Below are 23,628 nucleotides of genomic sequence, written 5' to 3'. Positions count from 1 at the left end.
AAATAAATTAAATAAATGAAGACATGAAATGTTGGATGGATCTCTAGGCTTTTCTGAATTGAATTACTGACAGGGGCTAATAAACTTTTCCATAATTGTCCGTGGCAACAGGTCACAGCAACAGTGAGCATGAGCAACACATGCTGTAGCTGCGAGCAGAGGCCTGGAGATCGCTGCTGGGTGAACAAAACACTTTCAGTTAACAAGACAGAGCTGCACAAATAACGTGTTTGTCTTAGTGCTGTAAACATAAACATCCCCAGGTTACCTATCTGCTAAATTATTAAACGATAAAAAAGCAACATCTCCATAGAAACATATAGAAAAACAAATATAAACATCCAGGAAATTAATTAATAGCTAACTGAAATGCAACACTTATAGCCATTTAAATATGACAAATGCTAGGGGTGTGTGGATTATTTTGAGCCCATTATATAAAACTCTCATAGCTCTGCTCTGTGCTTCCACATGGACAAATCTACTTAACTGTAATGAGACGAGTTGGAGAAGATGTATTACAGAGCTGGTGAAAGAGAGAGAGAGAGATATTGAGGTGGAGTTTTAGCAGATGAAGTTGGAGGATGAGCACTGCTGAAACTGATCTCCTCAAGTTTGTAGTTATCAATATTAAAGGCTGGTGGAAGAACTGAAGGTCTGCAGCAAAACCTCAGCACCACTGAATAAAATATCTCACCTCCCAGAGAGACACTCATTCAGTTGTACAGAAGCCTACTATACCAGTGCCAAGAAATAATTATTAACTAATTATTAGAGAAAGTTTCACTAAAAGGTTCATTTTTGGGAGGGAGGGAGGGAGGGAGGGACATGTCACAGATATTGCTTGATGTCTACAATAGCCAATCGCGTTTAATGTAGCAGTAAGTTCGTTACCTTTATTTGTCGCTGCAAGCTCTTTTTAGAACGGCGGAGCAGAGCCGTGAGCTGCTCAGAGCTACGCTACGGAGGCTTATGGGATTTCTTGGTTTCCCTCATCAAACTCATCAAATACACAATCCAACAACTCCACAACGCTCTGGTGGACGAGTTGTGACCTGCACATTCACCACGCTATGAGATAATAACACAACGTTACCAGACAGAGTTTTTTTTAGAGGGAAATGCAGAGACTGCTTGATGAAAAACTGTCCCTGAAGACAACGCGCATCAGCGGTTTTGCATGAATTTCCCTCTAAAACAACTCTGTCTGGTAACGTTGTGTTATTATCTCATAGCGTGGTGAATGTGCAGGTCACAACTTGTCCATGAGAGGGTTTTGGAGTTGTTGGATTGTGTATTTGATGAGTTTGATGAGGGAAACCAAGAAATCCCATAAGCCTCCGTAGCGTAGCTCTGAGCAGCTCGCCGCTCTGCTGCGCCATTCTAAAAATACCTTGCACCGACAAATAAAGGTAACAAACCTACTGCTATGACTATAGGGATTATGGCAATGGGCCAATTTGCCAAAACAACACTTTTTTGGAACAAAAACAAAAAGATAATTTAGGGAAATCTCTGTTTCCTTCATTAGATGCAAAATTAGAAACACCCTTGAGTACAAGATGAGTCATAAAATGTGTAAAATCCTTTTACAAGAAGAGAAAATACATTGACTTTGATGTAAAAACACCCAGAAACTGAAACAACTTTCTGACACGAATTTGGCAAAAACCAACAGATAATGAACATGTGGATTAGAGCTGGAACATCTGGGGCCTTTAAAACAAGAGGATAACAGGACAACTGGAAACGTAGTTGTAGAAAAAGCCTCAGATCGACGCTGGAGACGCTTTGACCAGATCTCTTTACTTTCTGCTAACAGCTCTTAACTAAAGCTCAGCAGCTCCTCACAGCAGAGAACTCAGAGAACCGGTTTTTGTCACTTTTGTCATTACCGACTCGTGTTTATTGACTCACCACTTCAGCAGCAGCCGTGACTCTTATATTCCATCGACAGCTGACTGACAGCTTCCACAACAACAAAATAATTTCCTAGCTCAGTCATTTGACAGAAGCCACATTAAACAACAACCGCCATCATCATCACCATGCGGCTGCAGGATCAATCAGACCAGAGGCCGTTAACGCGCATCGACGAGGGAAGGTGGCGCCGACTGAACTCTAAAATAAACACAGGAAGGAACCTGGAGCTTTGACGAACCACAGAAACAGATGATTAATTACTGAAGAAGTGGGAGACGGGGAGAAGGCAGAGGAACAAGTGACTTAATATACAGACAGTTTCTGTATGCACAACTTTCAAACTCTTCACAGAAGCTAAATAATTGCTCCTGAATCCCTTCAACTTCAGCGCCTTCAGCTCCGCCAGCTGCTTCCGCCAGGGTTCAACTTTCATTTTCCTGGAATAATTAGATTTCTCCTGAGGTTTGTCGCTGCACATCCCCTCATTTAGAGATGTTTAAGAAAGTTATGACCGCAGTTACTTTCGCTTTAGGCTGCTGAGAGTCTGCACTTCCATCAACAGGGAGGGAGGTTCTCTGTTGCCCAGTGCGGCCTGAATCATCCGCTGTGACAGTTGCTGATTGATTGACGGCTGCTGGACGCCACAAAACGGTCGTAGGAAGGAACAGACGGTGACAGAAAACTGCCTAAAACCTTGTCAGTGTCTGTTCAGTTTGAACTGAGAGTCAGACTGCAGCCACAAACACAACATCAAACATCAACAACTACTACAACAAACAACAGCACAAGAAATCCATGAGATGCAGAACATTTTAACAACATAGAGTATTTGGATTTACAATATTCAATTTGATTTAGTCAAATGAAGGTGTGTAATTTATCTATCTAAGCTCCATACAGTATAAAGGTAGATGTTTCTATTAAAGCTCCATATAGTATAAAGGTAGATGTTTGTGTTAAAGGGATAGTTCACCCAAAATTGAAATTTCAGGGGGTCTCGGCGTAGCAGTGAATGTCCATATAACGGTTGCAAATGGATACCAACTGTCTTCGTAACAAAAAAAGACACACCAAAAAACATCCAAATACCTCCATGCTGCTCGTATGTAATGTCCGTCTTGTATTGAAGCCCCGAAATGCGAAATTGTCCCCAAAAAAATTAAATAAGTCTATATTTCAAGCTTGTTTGTAGCTGAAGCTTCTTGAAGCTCCTCTTCCCGGTTCGTCCGAAGAGGAGCTTCGAGAAGCTTCCGCTACAAATCAAGCTTGAAATATAGACTTTATATAGAATTCTTTTGGGACAATTTCGCATTTCGGGGCTTCAATACAAGATGGACATTACATACGAGCAGCATGGAGGTATTTGGATGTTTTTTGGTGTGTCTTTTTGTTACGAAGACAGTTGGTATCCATTTGCAACCGTTATATGGACATGCACTGCTACGCCGAGACCCCCTGTAACTCAGAGAAGCCACGGAGGACTCTGAAACTTCTCCCAGCCCTTAGTTGACATGAGGGTGAGTAGATAATGAGTGAAATTTTGGGTGAACTATCCCTTTAAAGCTCCATACAGTATAAAGGTAGATGTTTGTGTTAAAGCTCCATACAGTATAAAGGTAGATGTTTGTGTTAAAGCTCCATACAGTATAAAGGTAGATGTCCATGTGTAGTGTGATTATAAAGCAGCTCTAGGTTCTATATTAATACTGTGTTTGGTTTCTCTGAGTGTTTTTTTAAATTCTGAAATCTGCTCTGTTTTTTATTGGATCACTTTAGAAAACAGTCAGCCAATCAGAAGCCACTGAATCTCACCTTAATTCACCTTCACTGCTTTCCCCACATGTTCATGAGCTGTGTTCCATATTTCTCATAACATCACAGATTTATGCTGATGACTGATTTTAGACGATGTCACTGAGTACACATTAACCCAGACATTAGCGATGCAGCCTTTGTAATAAACTCATTAAAATGTGCATTAATGAGGAGAACGAGTGTGTTTACGTAGCTCTAAACGAACAAATACGTTTGTGCACATTGTGTAAACTGTGACACAGACACACAGCATGAGTCTCTTGAAATGTAAATTAATCTCTGCATGACTGTAATAGGTGGGAAGCCACTGTTAATATCCTGAACTTGTGCATATTTACACTACAACCCTCAACATTTAATTGATAAAAAGAAACAAGAAACAAGACCGACACGAGACGCAGCAGCAGTCCTTTGTTTTCTGTATTTCGAGATTTGCTCGGTTTTATTTTCTCTTCCGCATTAAATTGACAAATGATGATAAAACTAAGACCTGGAGCTGAAACAGAGAACAGTCTCACACCCACACTTTACCTTTTTGTTCAAATCAAATAATAAAAAAACAACAACAAATACAAACAAACAGCAGAGATTGAATTTGTGTCCCCAGAGACTCAGACTCTGTTATTACATCATGTCCCTGTGGACTGACAGTTTCCTTCAGGTGAATCTTTGAACTCAGAGAGAAACTCCCCTCAGCCGTAGACTCATCTTCATCAGGTGACGACGTTAACAAGCAGTGAAATTAAAGACTCACACTTTTCCTCTCTCTCCCCTGAAGCTGCACTCGGAGCAGTTTCGTCGATGTGAAAAAAAAACCCAAAAACGCTATATAACACGCTCATATTACCATACCTGTCATACTTGTGTAGAGATTTGGGGAAACTAACTAACTTCCAACCTATTTACATTATGCAAAAAGGACCATAAGGATAGTAAATCATGCAGGATACAACCACCACACCAATAATCTGTTTATCAAATGGAGAGTATTAAAGGTATAGTATGTAGGAATTCCCCCCATCTAACGGTGCGGTTGCATATCTGAACGTATTCTTGATGTTGCATTCACCCGAAATCGGGCAGATGTCAGACAGACAACAGACGCTGCATGTAACAGGATAAACAAGCATCTATGTAAACAAGTGGTCCACCAGCACGAGGCAAAACAATACAGGCGTGACAATATGTTGTCATGGTGATGTCGTATTGTTTACCTGACCCACGTTTTACACATTTTACCGTCTTTCCAGTAAAATGGCATCCGGTTGGTTTGCCAACGGCCGTCTGCCTGACTGGGTTCGGTGCGTCGTGCACTTATGTATTTGTAACGACTTGTAACAACTCATTCTAAGGTACCAGAAAGCTTTCATGTGGGTGTGATTCGACTTCAGTGAAATATGTAGCCTATTTATGAAAGCAGTATTTAATTTTTGCTAATAAAAAGCCAAATAAGTTACACACTGGGGCTTTAAAGTTTGCCGACTTAGTAAAAATTAAAACTGCACAGATAATATACAAAGCCAAGAATAATTTACTCCCTAATAATATTCAAAAAATGTTCAAGGAAAGAGAGGGGAGATATGAGCTAAGGGGGAAACTTAACTTAAAACAACCAAGAATAAATACTACATTAAAAAACATGTGTATCTCTGTGGTGGGAGTAAAACTGGAATAGCTTGACCGAGGATCTCAAACACAATTTAGAAATAGATTAATGATAGAATGCTATAAACAGGATTAATTGGCTGTTGATTGCAACTGTAATGCTGTTCAATTATTTATTTATTTTATTTTTTGGCTACACTTGTTAATTATTGGATACTTGTTTCTTTCTATGACTCTGATTGCAACTGTAATACTGTTTAATTATTTTATTTTTTGGCTTCATTTGTTAATTATTGGATACTTGTTTCTTTCCATCACTCTGAAACCATGAAGAGCTCTAATGGATTTATTGAAATAATGAATTAAAGGGAAGGCATTTATAAGCCAGATAGCTTCAGCCTGCACCTTTTCTATCTATTTATGAACTAGTTGAACTAATGACGGTATTATGGAAGGTTGACTGATTGTGATTGATGCTCAACTGAAAACAATTTGTGTAAAAGGCCGAATAAACTACTACTAAATCTTGTCAGTGAGCTGCAGGTGGCGCGTCCTGTCGTGTCGCTTTGTAATTTACAGCAGCAACGTCCTTTTACTCCCCTGAATGAAAACACAAGTGCAGCTCATCCCTGAGTTTTAGTCTGTGACTCCACGTGACACAGCGACTGTGCGCAGTGTGAAACACACTTATCCTTCCTGTGCACCTCTGCATTTACTGCACAAGACATTACTGTACCTCCATTATAGGAGCAGGAATCGGTCCAGAATGACACTTCAGCCTCAGACTCTCCTTTTCTCAGCGCTCCTGCAAATATGACACATATCATATCGCTGAGGTCTTTTGCTGTCAGATTGTCCATCCATCCGTCCATCCATCCATCTGTTCCATTTGCATATCGATATCTCAGGGAAGCCCCGAGCCTTAGATTTCTCCAGATTTGGCAGCTCGTCTGTTTATGTCAGTAAAATACAGAAGGCTGCAAAAAAGCAAAATGTCACAGTCAAGTTTTCATCAACATTTTGAAGAAGACGAGGCTCCTGTGATTTTACCTCCACTTGACTCAGGTGGGTGGAGAGTTCACAGCTGCTCCGTGGGAAACAAACTTTTCCAGGAAAGAAAAAGCGTGACACAGTTTTTTACAGAGCGACTGTTTGACCCCGAAGTTCCTTTTTCCTGCAGAATCACTGAAGCCGAATGTTCCTAAAGCTCCGAGGTGTTTTTCAGTGGACGGTGGATTTTCTACCAAAACACGACAAAACAACTGAATTAATCAGAGTTCATTGATTGTATGGGAAACGTTCTGATCCTGTTTGGTGAGAATAGACGAGAGAATGTGTCAGTAAAGAGCGCAGAGTGCAGGAGAGGCACGCGCAAACACAAGATGTGTGCTGCAACAGGAAAGAGAAGAGAAAACAGCTTGTTTTGGACTGTTTAATATAAATGTTAATGAGAGATGGAGGGAGGGGGTGAGAGAGAGACACTGACACTGAATAATCAAAAAGTGAACTCCCAAACTTCCACAGCTCAGACTGAGGAGGAGGAGGAGGAGGAGGTGAGGAAGAACAGGAAGTGATAGAGGAGGAGGAAGAGAGATGAGGAGGCAAAGAGGAAAATGTGTTAGTGAGAAAATCTGCAGCTTATAATCAATATTTCCTGCAAAATAATTCATTTTAACACTGATTACCTTTTTTTTCGTGTTACATTTTTAGTACATTTCATTTAGATTTTTCTTTTTCATTCAGATTTTCTCATTTGAGTGGAGTCTGAAGGACAAATTAATTCAAGTATAAATGTTTAAATGAAAGGAAAATAAATTATTTTATGGGATGAAAAACATCTGTTTTACAGATCTACATGTTATTTATTTTCATTTCAAAATTTGTATCTGTAATTATTTATTGATTTATTAGCACAGAAAAGAAAGAGAGATAAAAGGTGGAAAATGCATAAATAAATACAGAAATAAATGTTGAATGAATGAATGAGTAAATGTACAGATAATAAAATAAATGCAGAAATATATAAATAAATAAATATACATGTATAGAAACAGAAATAACATTTGAATTGGTTTATTTATTTCTAATCAATAACTATAAAGAATTTGAACAACTTGAACATCAAGTATTTTGCAAACCTTTACCAACTTTATTGATCATTTTCAAAGTCAAACCATCAGTTACTTTTTATTTGATCAGTGATATCATTACAGTAAAAAAAAAAAGCATCTTGTGTTGTGTTCACAGACATCTGACATGTCACGTGTTGTCATGTCAGCGTCCATGTTGTGTTCGCTGTCCGTCTGATTCTCCAGCTTCGCTCTCGTTAGTTAACGGGCGGAAACAAACAGACCATCATGTGGAAAATGAATCTGTGCTGCGTCTTGGCCGCTGCCTCGTTTCCTCTCCTGCTGTTTTCTATCACACGTCCTCATTAGCTCCGTGTTGAACAAATAACCCGGTGCATTCGTGTGTTTTTTTGGGGCTGAATGAATTGGATGTAATGCGCTGACACACAGCAGCCTCTCAGACTAAATATAGACAGTGGAGTATTCGCGTATTCTTCTGCGCGTCTATTGTGTCGTGTCGTGTGTTCGCTGGAACAACGGGGACGAGGACAAAAACAGCAGCGATGTGAACAACGTTCAACACAAACGACATTAAAAAGAGACAAAAGCTCGTTTCAGCAGCAGCACTTTAACTTTTCTGTTTTTCTGCTCCGGAATAAAAAAAACACAATGACAAGAGTTCATGTTTATTCATGAAGCTCCGACAATGTGTGTCGCTCCAGGCTTTTTCTTGCTTTTCAGAGTCGACGGAAATAAACTGACTGTGTGTGTGTGTGTGTGTGTGTGTGTGTGTATACCTATCCAAATGGGGACTATTGATCCAACAGGAGACTTTCTTGTGGGGTCCATGTCTGAAATGTTACTTGGAGTTTGTCCTGATTGTGAGGAGGGAGCTGCAGGTGTTCAGACTCAACGCTGCCTCTTCAGGCCACAACAGGGAATTTAACAACTCATTTACAAACATTGTTTTTTCTTCTTCTCAGGCCTCCTCCACACACTGGGTCTCATTCATGAAATGTTGCTCAATCTGTGTGTAGATTTGCACATACAAGCTACTAAAACTCTACAGATTCATGAACGGTGAGGGAATCCCAGATTTGACCATAAGCACATGTTTAAAGGGATAGTTCACCCAAAATTCAAATTGCACTCATTATCTACTCACCCTCATGTGGACTAAGGGCTGGGAGAAGTTTCAGAGTCCTCCAAGAAGAGGAGCTTCCGCTGCAAACAAGCTTGAAATATAGACTTATTTAATTTTTTTCTGAACAATTTCGCATTTCGGGGCTTCAATACAAGACGGACATTACATACGAGCAGCATGGAGGTATTTCGATGTTTTTTGGTGTGTCTTTTTGTTACGAAGACAGTTGGTATCCATTTGCAACCGTTATATGGACATGCACTGCTACACCGAGACCCCCTGTAACTCTGAAACTTCTCCCAGCCCTTAGTCCACATGATGGTGAGTAGATAAAGAGTGCAATTTGAATTTTGGGTGAACTATCCCTTTAAGATCATGAATGCCCACCCATCGTAAATTAACAGCATGCCCCCGGTGATCAACAATTAGCATAGATCTCCGCCCATAAAGCCATATAAGGAAAGCATGACCACCATATAAGGAGGTAGGCATAGACGGATTATCATGACCACGGGCCCTGGACACAAACTCGCCACGGGCCCCTGTCTACACATGCAAACAGTGTGCGCGCAAAGGCGCTCTTCCCATTACGCACATAACAACACCGGGCAACACACAACAACACAAAATTACTGTCATTTTAGGTCTTTTTGCGCACGTAGCAATGGGATTGGATTATTAATAAGAGCCTATTGCACAACTGAAAAACTGTAAATATTGTAGCGACCCCGCAGTAACGTTCTTGTTATGATGTTTAAGTTCTGTGATTTCTGACTGACTGTCAATGTGTACGGGCAGGTAGGGTATGGTTGGATGAGGGGCCTGGGTGAGTGTGAGGAGGACAGAGTCCTGTGTGTGTGTGGGCGTGTGTGTGTAGGTGAGTTAGTGAGGAGGAGCAGATGACGAAGTGAGAGCTGTCAGATACATTTGTGTTATGTTGTTGTAGTTACGTCGGATCGGACACGACAATGTCAATAAAAACGTGAGTTTACCATAGACGTCGGACGTGAAATAGCCGCGGAGCGGAGCCAGTTTCCTTTCTGCGCCGTTAACAGATTGTGCCAGATGCGCCAGAGCGCGCACCTCTGTGCCAGGCTCGCGCTCTGCAGCGGTTTCTGTTTATTCATTTAACAGAGCGCGAGAGAGATTAACACACAGGCTACACACACATAACCAGGGGGTCGGACTGCACTCGGATGCCGAGTAACCTACTCGAGTACTTGGATATCGGCTACAGCCTATAGAAACTACTCACCAAAACCACCGGCTTTTTCCTGGAAAAGTTCTTGATAAGGTAGTCCAACTCTCGGATCAGGCTGTCCGCTACGGCCACTTACATAGCGCAGTTTCAGCCGTTTCAACCGTTTCAGCTTTTTCTTTCCTTTGTTTTCGTCTAGCAGCAACAGCTGATCCACTGAACGCCCGCGTCTCCATTTTAAAAACGCACTGTACATTTGACCCCAGCGCACGTAGGCTACGTCATTGTGTCATATAATTTCTAAAGCATTCAATTGATTTTATAATCATACTACATTTTCAAAACCACATTCATTCCAATATATATATTTATTTTTTTTGTACCAAAAAAAGAAAAAAAAAAAAAAAACTCTGAAGGCCAAGGGCCCCTATTGGATCTGGGGCCCTGGGCACACGCCCACTTTGCCCATGCGGTAATCCGTCTATGGAGGTAGGTGCATCCTGTTCACCTGTGATCATGATGCAAACAAAGAAAGAGGGAGAGAGAGAAAAAAGAGAGATCGGCTATCAATGTCATTCTGGGTGAAGTGGAGTTGAAAATATATTTTATTCTCTTCTGTTAGTAGTGGTGACTGGGACAGGTAAAGCGAAGTAAGTTAAGTAACACATCGTGACTTAGTGCTGCTCACGTTTCACGAATGAGACCCATTGTGTGTAGTGTTCAAATCCTGTTATGAGCAGAAAACCAGTCAGAGTCAAGCATGTAGCACCTGAGCAGGTGGAGGAGACCAAACACAGAGCTCAAAGAGAGGAAATGTTTAACTGAATCAGCTTACTTCTCCTTTCATCTGCTGGCATGGGCCACTTTTGTGTTCAGTCGATTATGAACTGGTCTGACCTCCATGACCTGTATAAGGTCAGGCCCCTCTTATTGCTGCCTTCAGGGCACAGATATAAGACGCTGCGGTGCAGAACCAGCAGGTCAGGAGGTCATATTCTCCTGCAGCTGTTGAGAAATTTTTCAACTGTAATTTGTGACTTTATCTATTTGCTGTTTTATTCATTTGATTTTGCTCTGCTGGCTGTAAACCAGAGATAATTAAAGACACATTGAATCTTTAACCTTTAGATTCATCAGCTGAAACGAAAGCGGACCAAAAGAAGTCGCTCAGCACCGTGAGGTTTCTGAGTTCAATCACTGACTTTTACAGAGGAGTTGTTTCCTTCAAAGACCAAAAAATAAGGTTATAAAGAACCACTGTGACATGCAAGACCATAATTTAACAAGCTTCTCCTCTCCTGGGTTTTGATTACAGCATAACTAACAACAAAGATGCAGGAAGTTGATCCTGTTCAGTTCTTTAATCTCCTGTAACTACTGTTACTCTCTCCAACAACAAAAGGAGCAACTGTAGTCATGCAGAGAATAAGAAATTGCATTGAATCAGAGAAGAAGGAGAATTTACATAACTCATTTTGTCAGATAAATCAAAAATACCAACAAATAAATTGCCTTTTCCTTTTTAAAGCTCTGCAGTTTGCTGCATAAGCTCAACTCTAATGCGACGCCACACACTTGATTTGTGCTCCGAGGGTGAAGAGGATGATGGAGAAAAACCAGACTGAGGAGTTTCTAGAAGTTCAGTTTTCACGGCTTCAAAAGGGCGACGAGACAGTCGCTGCTTTGAACCGTCACGTCTGGATGTCACCTTGTCACTTGAATGCAGCACAGATGAAGATGGGCAGATGTGTCAATGTAGCTACAGACACTCTAAAGACAGTGAACACAACAGAGCTCCAGCTCATCTGTGACAACTGAAGCACTTTGATCCGTGTGTTGGATAAATGCTCCGAATCAACACTTGACTCTGAACCTGAACTCAACATGGACGAGAGGCAACAACAGTGTTGTTTCAGGAATTATTATTATTATTCATTATTCATTGAAATATATTTATGTTAAAGGTACATTGTGTAGGAATTACTCCCATCTAGCGTTGCGGTTGTGTATCGCAAGCAACTCAATCGTATTTTTCATGCTGCATTCACCTGAAATTGGGCAGACGGCAGGCGGACGACAGCCGCTGCATGTAACGGCATAAACAAGCCTCTATGTAAACAAGTGGTCCGTCAGCATGAGGCAAAACAATACACCTGACAATATGATTTTCGTGAATAGATAACAAGTGAAGTTACACAATGTCCCTTTAATTCATGCATTAAAAGTTGCATTGCAGTATAAAGATGTGTAGTGTGATTATAAAGCAGCTCTAGCTTCTATATTAATACTGTGAAAGTATCAAAGCCTCAGTCCACAGAGAAATGCACACAGCCTGTATTCAGAAACTGAGCCTTAAAACCAGCCGTCAGGACTTCCTGTCACTTTGTGATGTCACAACAAAGCCCCACCGCCTCCCCACTTGGACCCACCACCATCCAACAACTTTGCAGGATCTTGGTTTCTCTGAGTGTTTTTTTTATTCTGAAATCTGCTCTGGTTTTATTGGATCGACTCAGGAAACGGCCAGCCAATCAGAAGAGAGGATCATAGCCTCCTCTCTTCTGATTGGCTGACACCGACCTGTTGTTACTACAACATTAAAAAAAGAAAAACAAGTAGATAAACATCTGGTGATTGTGTTAAAGGGATAGTTTTGGCATTTTGGCAAATTGGCCCATTGTATTTGATGAGTTTGATGAGGGAAACCAATAAATCCCATTAGCCTCCGTAGCGTAGCTCTGAGCAGCTAGCGGCTCTGCTCCGCCGTTCTAAAAATAGCTTGCACCGACAATTAAAGGTAACGAACCTACTGCTATGACTATAGTGATTATGGCAATGGGTCAATTTGCCAAAATCTTGAACTATCCCTTTAACATTGGTGGGAGCAAGAAAGGAAAGTGTAGTTTATTGAACCCTAAACATCGCTCCAAAACTGAAGCCACAGCAAAACACTCACACTCTCTCTCTCTCACACACACACACACACACAGACACACACACACACCTTCAGTTCTCCCTGTAGTCGAGCAGCTCACGTTCAATTTTGTATTTTTCACTTTACTGAACTAATTTCATTTCTACCTTCTCCATCTCTACATCTGCTGGATGTCACTGCTCCTCTTATCTGTTCCTATCTGCCACCTACTGCACAAGTGCATGATGGGATACTCCGTCTGCTCTATGCAGTGGCTGTATTTCATGTGTAAAAAAAAAACCCAACAAGCAAGCGCACATCTCTCAGCCTCTGGTGTGTGATAGAAAAGTGACAACTTGATGGCTGCGGCTGCTCCGCCGATACCTCAGGTGTTGATCTGTCTCACACGTGCCTTTAATGGGAACTCCCAGGAGGCTTTGCAGGCCCGCTGCTTGGCGACAAAGGCGGCAGTTAGCGGCTCTGCTGGGGAGCTCTGAGGATTTATCAACAATGAGCTGAGGAGAAACTCTATTAGAGACGTGAATACGCTCTCAGCTGTGGAAGCAGCTGCAGGTAGGTGGCAAATTCATGCACGCACACATTCACGCGTTGGCATAATCCACCCTTCCAGATGAGTTGTGGCCCCGAGCTGCAGGTGCCTAAGAGGATCTGAAGAGAAACGCCAAACTGCGCCCGACCACTGGCAGCGAATCAGAACAAACACAAATCAGCAGCAGCAGCAGCCGCGAGCAGAGCTGATCCCTGCTCTGTGATCAGCACAGCTCTGCTGCCGCCGGGTAACTTTGACTTTTTTTTCTTTTCTTTTTAATTTACTGTTTCTCGTCTTTAAGAGCCGAGTCAAGGCAACGTGAAGCAACGCACTGCCGGGCGCCGTCACAACTGAACCACAGGATCAGCAGGAGCCCACATGTGTTCAGAGTTTCATTAATTAAAGGAGCGTTCAGTGTGAAACTGGGAATTTAATCCTCCTCTGATTGTGTGCAAATTAACTTTTTAACCGCGTCGCACCGGGGTCGAGATTCAAAACTCAACATTCACTTTTTTCTCCCAAAGACTCATAAACCCATCCTGAGCTCTTCAGCCATATAGAAAGTAAAGAGACTGGAGGTCAAGAGGTCAAACTCAGATGTCCACTCAAACAGACCAACACGTACATAAAAAGAAGTGTTTAGTTTTTTTAAACCGTTTATTGAACAAATGTACTACGGAGTATTAGGGCCACATTGAGAAAAAACAAAAAAAAACAGACTTTTAGAATAAAGTCATAACATTACGAGAATAAAGTCGTACATTTCCTACGAGAAAAAAGTCATAACATTACATGAATAACGTTGTAAATAACGTCGTAAATTTACGAGAATAAAGTTGTACATTTCATACGAGAAAAAAGTCATTACATTACGAGAATAAAGTTGTACATTTACGAAAATAAAGTTGTACGTTTCCTATGAGAAAAAAAGTCATAACATTACATGAATGACGTTGTAAATAAAGTCGTAAATTTACGAGAATAAAGTTGTACATTTCATACAAGAAAAAAGTCATAACATTACGAGAATAAAGTCGTAAATTTACAACTTCATTCTCGAAGTTTGTGATTTTTTATTTGTCAATGTGGCCCTAATACTTTGTCTTACAAATGAGTTCTTGCTGAATTTGAAAATATGTGTAATCTGTCTGTGCATTTTACTAAATAAATGATTAATTGTAGGAAATACGAATATCAATTACACATTAATCTAGTATTTTTTTTTATGTATGTTTACATTAAGACTTTAGATTTAAATCATTTCTTAATGAGTGACAGTGAGTTCACACTCTCGTCCCTCCAGTCCTGGACTCTGACGTGTCACTGCAGCAGCTGGTTGCTCCTCACAGTCTGTGTCTGTGCTGCTCCTGCAGTCTCAACATCCCTGCTTCACCAATATATAAATAAACTGCCCGTCCCAAAAAAAAGTCACACACTCTGATATTTTGTTGGACTGCCTGTAGCTTTGATTACTGTATGCATTTGCTGTGGTATCATTTCGAAAAGCTTCTGCAATGTCACAACATTTATTTCCATCCAGAGTTACATTCATTTTCAAAGATTGTCAGTGAGGTTAAGTGGTCACATTGGACCACATTTCTTCCTTGAAGATGATGGTTCCTCACGATCCTTCCAGCTTTTAATAATGCGTTGGACAGTTCTTAACCCAATTAGTCTCAGCAGGGCCGTTGCTAGGAATTCTGGGCCCCTTGAAAGAATACTAAAGGGGCCCCTACCCCCTGACTTATCCTCTTTTTTTCTTAGACTACGTATGTATTGTCATTTTATTTACTTTGTTTTGATGCTAATGCAGCATTATTGGATGTTTTATTTGCTTGATGCCAATAATTTGACCCTTCTGAAACAGATTCACATCTTTTTTTTGAATGGGCAGTGTATACAGAGATAGATATAATTTATACATACACAACAGATGCAGGTGAAAGGAGGAGAAGGAAAAAAAATAACAACCTTGCAGCACCAGAGGGAAGTGAAAAGCCTCCACCAGCTCTGAGTGTGGCCTGATGTGTCAACAATACACATGTATGCTGCAGAGCTGATTTTCTATTTCTCTTTATGTTCGGGGCGAGAAGGTCTAATGAGCTCCTCGGGGTTTAATTTATGCACATAAACCTAAAATGGATTTTGAAGCATGAAGCGAACGCGGTGGAAGAAGCTCGTCTGTCTGCGGCACTTTTTTTTTTTTTTTTTCCTTTGAGCTCCGGAGGCATCAGGAGTACGAACATCAAAAGGTCAGGAGGTCCGGTGCGTTTGATGTGCGCGGTACACAGAGAGGCACTTCAAAAAACACTGTTGACATTTTTATGTGCGTTGGCGATGGACCGAACGCGAACGCACCGTGATGGCCGACCTGTGTAGAGTGCCCGCGACCGGCAAAAACCAACCTTTTCCTTCATGTCTTAACAAGGTCAAACTCCTTGTACATTATTCCACACTTAATGCATCATGCCTCCAAATCCATTTTCTCCCTTTGTGGGCGCTTTTTTCTCCCGTTTCCATCAGTTTCATCATACCATCGGACATTCGGAAGAAGCTTTTAGCAGGGGGGTCCCAGCGGGAGTCAAACCCTCAGTCCTGTCTCGCATGATTACATTTTCCCTCCAAAATAAAAGGCTGTGCGTGCAATTTCGCTCCTAACTTGGATTTCTCCAAAGTCACAGTCAGTACGTTTACATGCAGAGCTTAATCGAGCTATGCTCAAAATTCGATTTTGGCGTCAAGTCGGACTTCTGTCCTTGCCTCAATTTACATGCAACTGAGAAAATGGAATAACTGACGGGGTCCGCCACCTCATGCGCCGTCACCTTTTACTTTACTTTATTTGTTTATTTGGGTGGGACAGTGCACATCAATGTACATATAAAAACATGCAAATGTGCCGGATTATAGCAGCAATGCTAATTTCCATCCGGAGTCCCAAAACATAAAAACAGTACAGTGACAGGATAGCACAGTTATATAAGCAACATGACAATGCAGACAACAAGATAAAAAACAGGTCAGATAATCAGGCCAGTAGTGGAACCTAAACAGTTTGAGAGATAAAGTGCAAGGTACAAAAGTGCTGGGCCAAAGTGACAAGTGCTAGAGTGCAGGAGTGCATGGGTACCAAGTTGTATTGCACGGTGCCCTAAAGTGCACATCAGTTTAAAGTGCCAGGTGTTTTGCATCAGATAGCGCATCAGATTAAAGTATAGCAACTAAATATTCTATCCATATTCACGTTTTTGTTGCCGGTCTCACTCAAACACTGCAGGTATTACACAACCGCATCCTGACTAATTATTGCACACGAACGAGCCATAAACATTCGCATTTTACCAGGATGTTGCAGTGATGATACGAATGTGTTCTTTTGTCGAGTACCTTGTACTGAGTACCTCGTTGTTTCAGCGGGTTAATACGCCCTCCTGTCCTGTTGACTTTTCTGTCACCTCGTAAAAAAACTGAATATAAACAACTTAGTAAGCTTAATAATACATTTTAACCATCGTAGTTCCGACCATAAACGGCAATTCGGCGGCGTTATTATCATGACTCGCCACGAAACCGAAAGTAAAGAAACGCTGGTCGGCTCGCTCAGCATTTCCACCACCACTAATAATAACAAAATAATGATAGAGACAAAACGATATATTTATCGAAAATGGGCCCATTAACAAGTGTGGGTAGCGTAGATTCATCCACATTAACGTGAGACTTTTTTTTATAACCAAATAGAAACTCCTCGTTGTCCCTTTAATCGGAGCTCTCCAACTCCGATTTCAGTCGGACTAAGGTGTTTACATGCACTTCAGTTATCCAGTTATAGTCGGATTAAGGCAATAATTCGTTTTTTTCATATGTCATGTTTAAACGTACTGAGTGAAGTGATGTGAACTCGTGCTCAGTGTTTGATCTTCTCTTGGTTCCTGCAGATGGAGACCAGGAAGCGCCTGGCCAAGATCGTGCTGGTGTTCGTGGGTCTGTTCGCCCTGTGCTGGTTCCCCAACCACGTGCTCTACATGTACCGCTCCTTCCACTACCACCAGATGGACCTGTCGCTGGCCCACCTGGTCATCACGCTGCTGGCCCGCGTCCTCAGCTTCTCCTCCTCCTGCGTCAACCCCTTCGCCCTCTACCTGCTCAGCGAGAGCTTCCGCAGGCACTTCAACAGGTCAGTAGACCACATGTTTAAAGGGATAGTTCAACATTTTGGCAAATTGGCCCATTGCCATAATCCCTATAGTCATAGCAGTAGGTTTGTTACCTTTAATTGTAGGTGCAAGCTATTTTTAGAACGGCGGAGCAGAGCCGCGAGCTGCTCAGAACTACGCTACGGAGGCTAATGGGATTTCTTTGTTTCCCTCATCAATGCTAATGCTATGAGATAATAACAGAAGGTTACGAGACAGAGTCGTTTTCAAGGTAAATACAGAGACTGCTTGCTGAAAAACTGTCCCTGAAGGCAACACGCATCAGTGGTTTTGCATGAATTTACCTCTAAAACAAGTCGGTGAGGCGACACGGGGGTGGGGGGTTGTCTTTGTTTAGCATTTTGCTGTGTTTCAGTGTGTGTTACCATTTCAAAACAGCAGAAAAGCGAGCAGACTTACATACTAGTTCCCCTTTAAGGTTTCAAATGGACCGGTCTGGTCCGGTTTTATCTCCTGCAGAGTGACACTGGGGATTAAAATACAACTTGTACAATCACAGAAAACATCTACAGCAGCTGACGGCCCATGTGACAGAAACATTGTACAATTACTGTAAATGTCAGAGGTCAGATTGGACACGACTGTAGGAGGGAGAGTAATACTTTCACTAGATAGTTCAACATTTTGGAAAATTGGCCCATTACCATAATCGCTATAGTCATAGCAGTAGCCGGGAGCTGCTCAGAGCTACGCTACGGAGGCTCATTTCTTGGTTTCCCTCATCAAACTCATCAAATACACAATCCAACAACTCCAAAACGCTCTGGTGGACAAGTTGTGACCTGCACATTCACCACGCTATGAGATAATAACAGAACGTTAGACAGAGTTGTTTTAGAGGTAAATTCATGCAAAACAGCTGATGCGCGTTGCCTTCAGGGACAGTTTTTCATCAAGCAGTCTCTGCATTTACCTCTAAAACAACTCTGTCTGGTAACGTTCTGTTATTATCTCATAGCGTGGTGAATGTGCAGGTCACAACTTGTCCACCAGAGCGTTGTAGAGTTGTTGGATTGTGTATTTGATGAGTTTGATGAGGGAAACCAAGAAATCCCATGAGCCTCCGTAGCGTAGCTCTGAGCAGCTCGCGGCTCTGTTCCGCCGTTCTAAAAATAGCTTGAACCGACAATTAAAGGTAACAAACCTACTGCTATGACTATAGGGATTATGGTAATGGGCCAATTTGCCAAAATGTTGAACTATCCCTTTAAAGGGATATACTGTATATTTTACCAATCAGAGTATTGATAAGCTTCTTTTTTTTGTTATTAAACATCCCTAGTCAGTTGATGGCTAATCCATTCATGCTTATCATCATAATGCAAGTTCACTCCATAAAAGTCACAGAGTTGCAGAAGTCTACAGATTCACAGCTCCTGCGACTTTCATTATAAATTCAGATCTGTATGAAAATCCCACATTTTCAGAATGATGATGGTGATTTAATTCTCAGATTATTTACAGCTGCTGAGCAACAAAATGTTTCCCCTCCACATTTCAGCATGCGGTCTGACAGAGAGGGAGCAGAGACGGAACAGAACACATTGTATTGTTGCTCAGATTCACTGCTCGCACCATAAAAAAGATGGAAAACATGCAGAGGGGGGAAAACGCTCAAACAATTCTTTATGTCCGCAATGATTGGATTTATATAATGCAAATAAATAAGACATGTATACTGTACGATGGGAGGGTACAAATCAAAAGGGCCTGTAGACTGATGCGACTTGGCCTCTGCTCTGACAATCTGCTGCCTCAGTGTTGGCACAGCCATGCTGGTGTTTTTATTATTTTTTACTCCCTGTAAACACTAATCAAAAACTTTCCCCAGGGCTGAACATCAGTACGCCTGGGAGCAGGTGACGAGTACTTAACGTCTCCCTGCAAACGGCCTCCATGACTTCGCTGCAAAACGTAGCAATCATGGACTTTTAAATCTCAGTTTGAGTGCTTCCCACTCCTGCTAAACACCCAGCGACTTCTCATTACTCCGCCCCGGCAGGATGGAAACCCTCCTCAGCTCCTCATCTTCATGCCAACTCCAGCACAATCCTCTCTGTGACTGTCAGAGTGAGGAACAGTTACCCGGGGACGGGCTTTGCACTTTTCATTTGGGTCAGATTTGCAGGCAAATCCTGACACCGGCACAGGCAGCAGAGGATGTGTCAGGAAAATAAAATGTGCCTCTGGGAAGCAATTATGAGGCTCCAGAAGCATATGTGATAATTTACCTTCTGTAGATTTGTTTTTTTATTACTTATAAGTCTAGGTTTCCTAAAACTATGCTATTGGTTAAAATGTGAGAATTTCCATTAAGACTTTTTACCAGGGGAGCTAATGGTCTTTATTTCCTTGTTTATTAGGATTATGTAGTTGGACATATCCCTGGAGTTAGCAGCAAATGTGTTTTTTAATCAGTTTCCCCCCCATTAGCTACCTCTGGTTTGACAATATACTAAATTACACCATGTCCACGGTCGGTCTCTTGTGGCAACATAACACAGACATTTGCCCTTACTTTCTTATTAATTCATTTATTTTCTGTTGTTGTTGCTAAATTGCGGGTGTTAAAACTATCTGCTCTTCATGTCTTATATTTAGTTACACCTCTTTCTCCTTCAGTAAATAAGGATACATGTCGTAAAAGCAGTTTAAACAGCTGTGATTGAGGTGAGGCTCAGTGTATTGGAAGTCCTCCTCTGCTTCCCTGTAGTTCAGTCAGTCAGTGACATATATGGCTACAGTGTTGCAGCAGTGGTGCAGCAAAAAATGTAATCACAGACACCAACAGTGTGGCCGCTCACAAAGGAAAGTGTTTCATCCAGTTTAATAGTCACTTAGTTTCAGCCATATTTCACAAATAAATCATTTGTTGAACCAAATGACTGGAACACAAAAGTACACAAAGCCTGTTTATGACTGAACATAGAAATTAAACATTTTAAAACTATTCGGGTTCAGGAAATAAAAACGAATAAGAATCACTAAATAATAAATGGGAACAGATCATATTAGTTTCCTTTGTTTTGTTTTAATTTACACACAACGAGACACCAGAACTTTCTGAATGCAACACTTGCTATGGCAGCAATACTATAATGTAGTTCTGTAAAATGATTGGTCATTAAAGCCCCAGTGTGTAACTTATTTGGCTTTGTATTAGAAAAAATCAAATATTGCTTTCATAAATATGTATTTCACTGAAGTCGAATCACACCCGCATACAAATGAAAGCTTTCTGGTACCTTAGAATGAGTTGTTACAAGTCGTTACAAAGACAATATAAGGGGCGACGCACCGAACCGAACCATGTTGCATCGCCATTTTTTACGTTGAGTGGCAGCGTGACCGTAGGTAACCACGGAAACTCAGCGAATCTGTCGGCTCGGGCAGAAAGTTTTCCAGGTAGCGCCTGTTAAAACTGTCACCACTGTGTAGTGTGAGGAAGGACGGAGGCACTGGTGTTGCATTCAGGTGCAGTCAGGCAGACGGCCGTCGGCAAACCAACCGGAGAGAAAGACGGTAAAACTTGGGTCAGGTAAACAATACGACACCACAACAATACAACAATACGAGACGCTTGTTTATCCTGTTACATGCAGCGTCTGTTGTCTGTCTGACGTCTGCCCGATTTCAGGTGAATGCAACATCAAGAATATGTTCCCGATATGCATCCGCACCGCTAGATGGGGGGAATTCCTACATATTATACCTTTAAATGAAGTCAAGTCAGAAAATCAATCCTCAAGAAGCTGGTTGACGACCTTCTCAAGGTCTTGTAGGTCTTCATGCATCATTAACTTTACCCTTTCTTCTCCTTCTTCAGTCAGCTACGATGTGGTCGAGGTAACCGCCCCGAGCGTCAGGCCAGCTACATGCACAGCACGTCCCACATCCGCCTCACCTCCATCAAGAAGACCACGCCCACCGCCGCCATCATCGCTCCGGCAGCCAACGGCAGCTCCAACAGACAGGAAGTGGCTCTGTAAAAGCAGAAGGCTGAGAGTTCACTGACCCGCACAGCTTCAGCTCATCTCAGGACGTCTGTCCACCTGGACTCATGCAGCTGCAGGACCAGGACCAGGACGGGTGTTAGGAAACTCTACCGACCCTGCACCCTGTGGATGATTGTACCACTTGCTCCTCTTTGACACATCAGGCTTCATCATCATCATCATCTACATCTTCAACTCGGCAACCAAACAAACAAAAAAAGTGCCTCTTGGAAATACAAGGTTATAAATGAAAGGAAAACAGCAAAAAAAACCCATCAAAGTGTGAAATGCTTCACTTCTCTACAACCACCGCTCTCCAGATTTATCAACACATGTCTGACACATACAGATGTCTGCAAGTAAAAGTTTAACTCACAAATTCAAGCCTGAGAGGTGGGACAGTCTCTGTGGTAGCATGGGAAACGCATTAGCATGTGACAGCTTGTTTCTGTTGCTGGAATGCTTCTTCATCCGTTGATATAAAAAGCCATTTCATGCGTTTGGTGACACGATGTTGATCCACGGAGAGAGAGAGAGAGAGAGAAAGCAACATCCCCAGAGGCAGAAGATGACGTCCTCTGATGGACTCTCAGGACCGTAGAGACATTTGGACGTTTTCAAATGATTCTCCAGGATCTTTCTCCTTCTCTGAACTCCTGAGACACGGAGAAGAGTCACAGCAGTGAAGTGAAACGCTTTACCTGAAGCCTTGTGAAACCAAAACATCTCATTTGGGTCGAGGAAAACCCTGTTTGGTAAATGTTTGGTTTTTGTGGCTCTGTTACTTTTTGTGTCCATCGGGTAGCGTTGTGTTTGAGAGTTATAGCGATACTAAACACAGCAGCAGCAGCCTGGCTGAAACAGAACATCTACTGTATGGGACCACCATAGTGTGTTGTGCCTTTCTGAAATTTTGCTTTTGAATTTCACGAGCATGATCTCAAGATGTAGCCAAGGTACTGTGAGAGTATCGGCGCGGTTGACTCAGGGTTGCATCTTTGCTTTTTTGCGGTACAGTTTCTATCCAAGAGCTGGAAACTCTCAAGTCTTAGGCCAAGTTCCTCTGATGGAAATCTGTGGATTGGGGGGAGGTCACTGCTCACTAAGTGAAAATGTCATAAGTAGCATCTCCAAGTCTTATTCAGGATAGAAGGTGAGAGCATCATTAGATTGAAGATGCCTCGAGGTGCTTGTGCTAATGGAGATTGGGGAGTAGACAGAAGAATGAGATCACAGATGGACCAGATGTAAACACTGGTGCCTGGGTAAAGCTCGGTAGCAGAAATTCATTAAAAGCCTTGTGATTCTCTTATGATATGAAGTGGGTGTTAGTGAATCTCAACGATTCCTAAGGAGCTTTAACTGCAGAAACTTTTCAGGGAATAGGAGGGAACGGATTATGTTCCCTAAGCTTGTGGAGGGCTTTTAATGTGAAACAGATGGAACTGAGGAAACAATTTTTCATAGGTCCATGATTATTATTATTTTTTAGATATTTTGAAGGAGGACATTAAAGGGATAGTTCACCCAAAATTCAAATTTCACTCATTATCTACTCACCCTCATGTCGACTAAGAGCTGTGAGAATTTTCAGAGTCCTCTGTGCCTTCTCTGAGTTACAGGGGGGTCCGCAGTCCACAGTAGCAGTATTTGTCCATATAATGGTTGTCAATGGATACCAACTTTCTTCGTCCAAAAAGACACACCAAAAAACATCCAAATACCTCCATACTGCTCGTCTGTAATGTCCCTCTTGTATTGAAGCCCCGACATGAGAAATTGTTCCGAAAAAAATTAAATAAGTCTATATTTTAAGCTTGTTTGTAGCGGAAGCTCCCAGTATCTCGGTTCACTGCTCTTCCTGCGTCAGTGCACTGACCGACGGAACAATTTCTCATGTCGGGGCTTCAATACAAGAGGGACATTACAGACGAGCAGCATGGAGGTATTTGGATGTTTTTTGGTGTGTCTTTTTGGACGAAAGAAAGTTGGTATCCATTGACAACCATTATATGGACAAATACTGCTACGCGGACCCCCCCCGTAACTCAGAGAAGCCACAGAGGACTCTGAAAATTCTCACAGCTCTTAGTCGACATGAGGGTGAGTAGATAATGAGTGAAATTTGAATTTTGGGTGAACTATCCCTTTAACTCGGTCTATCAGAGCCATTCCATAATCAACCAAAGCAAAAATCC

The 23,628-nt window shown here is 41.8% G+C and overlaps 1 protein-coding gene across 1 annotated transcript in view; it reads left to right on the top strand.

The window, feature by feature from the left end:
• The window catches only part of nmbr (neuromedin B receptor), a gene marked incomplete at both ends in the record, with an annotated part of 58,395 nt that extends 36,971 nt beyond the window's left edge, over window positions 1–21,424 (top strand). The window contains 2 exons of the mRNA XM_084000902.1: window positions 17,157–17,399; window positions 21,266–21,424. Coding sequence (XP_083857028.1) covers window positions 17,157–17,399; window positions 21,266–21,424 — 402 coding nt within the window. The remainder of the gene's footprint in view (window positions 1–17,156; window positions 17,400–21,265) is intronic.
• Between the last annotated feature and the right edge of the window lie 2,204 nt (window positions 21,425–23,628).

The sequence above is a fragment of the Trachurus trachurus genome (assembly GCF_905171665.1).
Source record: "Trachurus trachurus genome assembly, chromosome: 24".
In the NCBI taxonomy this organism is placed as follows: domain Eukaryota; kingdom Metazoa; phylum Chordata; class Actinopteri; order Carangiformes; family Carangidae; genus Trachurus; species Trachurus trachurus.
The sequence above is the reverse complement of the archived record's forward strand: the minus strand, read 5'-3'. Positions and strand labels throughout refer to the sequence as shown.